General features: G+C 39.0%; 1 protein-coding gene across 1 annotated transcript in view; it reads right to left on the bottom strand.

Annotated features, from left to right (window-relative positions):
- Window positions 1-1,146: 1,146 nt before the first annotated feature.
- LOC139718307 (uncharacterized) overlaps window positions 1,147-6,624 on the bottom strand; it is a 78,733-nt gene continuing 73,255 nt past the window's right edge. Inside the window, exon 17 of the mRNA XM_071629790.1 lies at window positions 1,147-1,749. Coding sequence (XP_071485891.1) covers window positions 1,585-1,749 — 165 coding nt within the window. The 3' untranslated portion in view covers window positions 1,147-1,584. The remainder of the gene's footprint in view (window positions 1,750-6,624) is intronic.

Raw genomic sequence — 6,624 nt, 5'->3', positions numbered from 1 at the left:
ATTACGTGATACCATGTTTTATCAGCTCACCCATCTGTCCTACCGCCATAATGTTGTTTTTTTTTCTCTCTCTTTCCTTTTACTGAATGGGGCTGCATACATTTGATTCACACCATATCTAAGTGTTTCTGATAATGCTAAATTACACTCCAGAATATGCATAAAAGTAAAACACTAACATTTGAAATGTTTATGCTGAACATAAGATCGTAAAATGCCATAGGGGGTTATGAACATAAGATTGTAAAATGCATAGGGAGTTATAAACAATGCTAATATCCTCAGCAACTGCTAAATGTCACTACATTTCCAATAATGCCATCAGCATGTCATCATCCGACCCAAAGAAAGACTGTTTTCTACATCACTCATTACATACTCGGACAAGAACTTGTGCATCAGCCTGGTTAAAAATTATGAAAAAAGAAAAAAAAGAAAACCTTAAGTATTAAAAAGCTCACACAAATCTGAGCTTTACACACAGTATTAGAAACCATACTTGTACAGAAACTGCCAGCAAACAAACTGATCCGAATTTGAACAGTGCTAACAGCATTTGCTTCTATAGATCAGAGATATGTAAATAACGAAATATAGCTATCTACAGGGACAGCTGGGGACAGAGGGTCTGTATACTGTTTGTTCAGACAAATAAATCCACTATTTGATTTCTTTTTGAGGCAACTCGGCAAAGAGAACGCTAGCCATATGGAGGGATCTATAGAAGTGCCTCTCATAGAACTTGAATCTGCACCTGATTCTGTTCTTGCTAACTCCAAATCTATGGTTTAAGGATGTATCTGCCATGATGAATACAGAAAATACCATTTTGGTAAAGCACCATTTAAAAAAAAACAACTAAAACAAAATAAAAACTTTGAGTTCCTTATATTCTCAAACACCAGGACAGAAGAAGGGTACCAGTAGTTCTGACTTCACAGATTCATACAACTTTGCTGCTTTGTCTCATTAGAGAGGGCGATTTCACTCATGCATGTATCAACCATCTCTTTTTACTGGGTCTTCACTACTGAATGGTCAAACTGGCTGGATGGTAAATCAGCCAGTCATATGTCAGCGCTCTGACACATGAGCTCTTGTCTAAAAGTGAGTGTGGCTCCAGTTTCTTGCCACTAGGCACTTGACCTGGTTACTTGTGTATGATTAAGAACTCATAACTCAATGAATCAGACTGACAGTTAAAACTATACGATTAAGACTTGTTTATAAAAACAAAACAAAAACAAACCCAAGTACTGCATCAGTCGTAGCTATTGAAAAAGTCAACTGATGATGCGAACGCAAATCAATCAGCATACAATGGAACAGCTTTCCTGTCTGATGATTCCGAATTTCTGGTGAGAAAATTGGAAAAGGTCATCGACATATAACAGACCTTTACCTTGTTATATCTTTTTTTTTCTGAACTTATCAACTGAACACATAGCTCAAGTGCCGCATGTGACATTCACATATTCTGCTGAAGAGGGGGGTAACATTTCCGACTTTGTCGCCAACTTGGCAAAGGTTTGACGAGGGTGACTGACGCGCCCCCTGGGGAGGGGGAAGGGAGACCAGGGTCCGTCAATGCTGCAGGATGCGGAGGCTCCTCATCAGGGCGGACAGCAGGGCGGCCATTGTCTGGGCCTTGCGGAGCAGCTGCTGCATCTTGGGGTCTCCCAGGGGTCTCCCGTGGGCCTCGTTGGCCGCCTGCAGGGTGGTGCTGAAATTCCTCGCCACATCCTCAACCTGTTCAGACAACGAACGAGGGAAAGAGAGACAAGAGCTATCAGAGGAAATTGAAGTGGTCATTGAAGTGGTCAGACAAACTCATACAAAATAATACCAATAAACACTGAAAAAAAAATGAAATATTTTGTTGGAGAGGGAGAAAATGGAAAAAGGAACATTGAAGATAATAATAATAATAATAATACATACAATTTCTATAGCGCCGTTCTCCACTTTGATTAAATGCTCAAGGCGCTTTACAATTGTACATCAAAGCAAACAGAGATCAAAGCAAACAGATAGAAGGAAACTCGGTGAGAAATTAGCTTTGAACAATAAAAGGGCATTCATGTAGCATGTCAAACAGTATCTCATGTGACTTTACACAGTGTGCGTATCTAATAGTCATGACAAGAAAATAGAAGCTTTTCAAAAAGGACAGAAGTAGGAATGAGAATATTCAAAAACAATCATAACCTATCTGTTGTTATTGAGATGGTGGTGGATCCATTTTTATTTTCAACCTCTTACCAACATAAATGAGATGTTATCTATTATGTAAATACCAATACAAGGCCAGACAGGAGTTAAATGGGAACAGAGGACGACCTTGGTCATACTTGACTTATTGTCGCTTGCCACATTCTTGGGCAAGACTTCCCCTCCCCAATCCCAGACCAACCCCCCCCCCCCCAAAAAAAAAGAAACAAAGAAGAGAAAATGCATAAAGTGGATTCACATTAGAACTGCCATGGTATTAAATACCATGGTAATTTTTTGGCACTGCTCTCTTTGGCAAAATACCACAGTAACTGATATTGCCTTATGTCAGTTGGTACAATCCTCATTCATGAAATAATGTGGAATTTCTAGTCTGAGAGTACAGGAGATGTGTCCAATCACATGAGAAATATGCCACAGTGTGGTGGGGGATATTTTGTGACATGCATGATTCACACTCAAAACTTGCATGCGTGTTTTGCGCAAAGTTTGAATTACCACCTTAAACACCACAATACTTCATGAGGTATTTCGCCATACATTTGTGTTTACATCACAGAATACCACGCTAAATTTGTGCAGTATTTCTCCTTAACCCATTTAGGACGGGCTGATTTTGCTACTACAACACATATTTCCCATATACACCTGCCCGAGTACACTTGTGACTAGTCTTGAATGGGTTAAGTCAGTGTGAATTGGCCTAGGTATGATGGAGGAGTAAGGCAGAGCACTTTGGCCCATAACTCGTATACATGCTTAGTCAGCAGTGAACCCAGGAGATTCTGGCAGTTCTCTGATAAGACTGCGATGACAGACAAAAGTCTTGAGCCATCAACGTGAGGTAACATGCTGATTTCACCGAAAGCCAGTTTGAAATTCCAACTTTGAATACCGTCAGGGTTGACTTTTCATGGAGAGACGGGATGGTGATGATGATGATGATACACTATCAATGACAGATAAAGAAGACAGCTACCCAGCCTCTGAGATTGCCATGCACACTGAATTGTATTGATTCACATGACATTTGAACAGGACGGTAAAAGAGGCAGACATTGTTGAAGTCACTATTGTATGACCACAGTGCACCTGTCTAAATGTATGTCTCATTGTACCTCTAAGAGTATCATTTTTTGATGACCCTCATGCAATATTTATATTATATTGGATGGCTATGAATGGGATACCAGGGAATATTGCACGAGTTAGGGCCAATACTGCGCAAATCAAAGATGAGTGCAATATTGGCCCCAACAAGTGCAATATTCTCTGATATCCCATGACTAAATGCCATCCGATATAATTATTATCATCTATAATCATTATGCAGAGGCAGCATGAACTGCACAAAATACCGTACTTCTACTCGTTTTTGAAGTTGACTCGGCACTGAAAAAGGAGTAGGCCCCGCGCAACAGCGTATGAAGCAACTACTTAGCAACAAGATGTCTGCGTGTCTGTGAATTTAACAAGATTTTGTGCACTAGCAGCAAGCGTTCGCACACACAGCAAATGCTCGCGCAAAAGATGAGACAAATACAGTGTATTATCAAACGACCAGTAACAACGGCAGCCTAAGGGGGTATTAATACATTGGCCTATGCATTTTGTTCAATACATGTATGCTCTCATATTAAATGGTAACAATAAGCAGACAACAATACATGTTTTTAATGCGGCGCTAAAAAATCCCATGTGGATGATAGTCCAGCCACTATTCATTATTGTTTGCATTGGTACTGCCTCTAGAAGGAATGAAGAGGAGTTGGTTACATTGCCCAACGCAGTATGTTTGCACAGACTGTCATGCCTGATTTGCTAAAATGTATAGTTCTACATTCCCAGACTTAAACAAAAGGCAACCGTGAACCACATATAGGTATGTATTTCTATACTGACTGTCACTATTATGACTCTTGTGATTGGAATATGAATCTTAAGAAAAAAATGTTTTGCAAGCTCAATGTAAATAAAAAAGGAAGAAAGTAAGAAAAGCATCCCAGTGAGACAGTTTATCTGCAATCATATCTTGCGGTGGCAGTATTCAAATACTTGGTGGTATTCTTGGTCTTTCAAGGCACTTTCTGCGGCATATGCAAATGCAAAGCTTGAAGGTACTATAAAGATCTTGAGGTTACACCACACAAAATGATATTCCACTCTGAGTTCATCTCGACTTTATTGAATAGAGTAACCTAAAAACAAAAAGGCTTGTTGAATTCCATCAAATTCACACAAACACTAGTTGGAACATTAAAGAATTTTACAGTTTCCCCACGTATAGGCATTTCATGAAGAATAGAAAGCTACATGCAAAATATGCAGGTTTTGATGTTGTAATTATGCCATGACCTCACACAAGTCTCCCATTTGCTCGCACACAATCTTCCCTCAAATTCAATGTTTAACCTCAATTCATTAAGATTTTAACAACTTCTGAGCCAATGAAAACATCGTATTGTCTAATTTTGCAAATATGAAGCATTATCAATTCTCTCGTTGTGCAATTAGAATGAAATCCAGTGGACTTCATGGTGATGTGAAGATAACACTATTGTTGGGGATCGATGATTGTGATCAGTACCACTCACATTTTTATCAGACCGTTAGTATTGGAGCTTGATTTGAGGTAGTTGTTTTGGAGGTAGCACTAAATTTGAAATCAAGCAGAGAGAATCTTCAAGATTACTTTGTGCTTTATAAATGCAAATCATTATCATCATTGTCTATCAATTTATAAAATCTATGTGCAGAAATGAACCAATTATCAGAGATGTCCACAATGATATCAAAACCTCTCTAACCAGGGTCCCTCTCCAAGTTATTCACCACCCAAAGTCAGTCATCATCACTTATTTCGACCCAGTCAAAACTTCAAATGTGAAAGTTGTCTGCCATCCCAAGTCGGCCATCTTTGTGCCTACGTTGACGACACTCAAAATCTCAAAGAGTTGCTCAACAGCCCTAGTCACCTATCCTCACCTACAGCGGCACCTTTGCCAGAGTTGAATCCAGGGGAACGAGGAGCGTGCAAAGGACCAGAGGGACGAAGGAAGAAGAGGAAGCGCTGATAAGCGGCCAGTCACTGACAGGTCTCGCACAAACACCTTCAAAAGTAACAACCCTGGTAACTCTTTTCCCCCCTCTCCCACCCCTACATTCCCCCACCCCTCTTTCCTCTTCTGATATCTTTTCTTTGCCACACTATGCAACGATGTTGAGAGTGTGCTTCCTACACAAACTATAATATTATGAGAGCAGGGCCCTGCTACTATGCAATCAAACGTAAGGCAGAATTTAATCAAACTTAAGTCAGGTATTAGCCAATCAGAATTGAGTATTCACAGACTTATGTTTGATTTTCTGAGTTACTGATCTCACCATCTGTGTAACAGGGCTCTGGTGATCAAAGGCAGATGGATTTGCATCTGTTAGACATGCAATTCACACTTGGTATGAAGGTTCTACTGTACCCAGAAAATATAATTATCAATAAAATTTTGAGACTTTTTGGGAACAATGAATGTAAAATTATGTGAAAAAGAAATCCAAATATGCACTATAAGTACTCAAAGTGCAATTTGACACCATCTTCAAACTGATTTTTAATGAATAAAGAAAAAATCAGATGAACACAAAGGCAGTAGAAATGTAACCTAAATTTAACTCATAATAGGAAAGTTTGGTATTTTTCAAATTTGTAATGTTTCAGTGTTATTACTGACAAGCACATACTCAAATTGGCAGTCGAGAATGTCATCACTTCACTGGTCTCCCACTGACTGGTACACAAATCTTTGTTAAACTTTTCAATTTTTTGCTGACATGTTCCTATTAGCTATCACATTTTCAACAAGGTGAAGATGCATTTTTGCATCATATTATTGCAGTCTCGTAATAATAGCCCGGTATCAATGACTAATGGGGAAGAGTCTGCAGTTGCAGAAACATCAACCAATAATATGGTTTTTATGATTTTGTCAATATCTTTTTTTTTTTTCAGTGGTTTCTTCCCTTTTTATTAGGTTCAATCCTGAGGAAAATTCCACCATTCTGATACAGAAAACTTTCACTGGTTGGGGAAAGGTAAATCACAATAAAATTAGGCTTATGCTTCAACTCAGCCTTGATATTGCACAGGCTAGCCAATATCGCTGTGAATTTTCTCATGTGAGCCTGTCAAGTATACAGGTTGGTTGCAAGCTTAAATTTTCTTGCTGTGATAATACGTTCTATCATTCTCTCATCTGATTTTACTTTCTTTATTAAAGTCAATTTGCAGATGGAGTGGAATGCCACCTTAAAGTGAAGATGATTGTTCCTGCAATGCAGACAAGACCACAATCTATTCTCCTTGCTCTCTTCACATATTCTCTTTGAACGTCCGTT

Source organism: Diadema antillarum, unplaced genomic scaffold (assembly GCF_040938485.1).
Source record: "Diadema antillarum isolate AM-2024a unplaced genomic scaffold, OU_Dant_1.0 scf00000092, whole genome shotgun sequence".
Classification (NCBI taxonomy): Eukaryota; Metazoa; Echinodermata; class Echinoidea; order Diadematoida; family Diadematidae; genus Diadema; species Diadema antillarum.
This window is presented reverse-complemented; position numbering and strand designations above follow the sequence as displayed.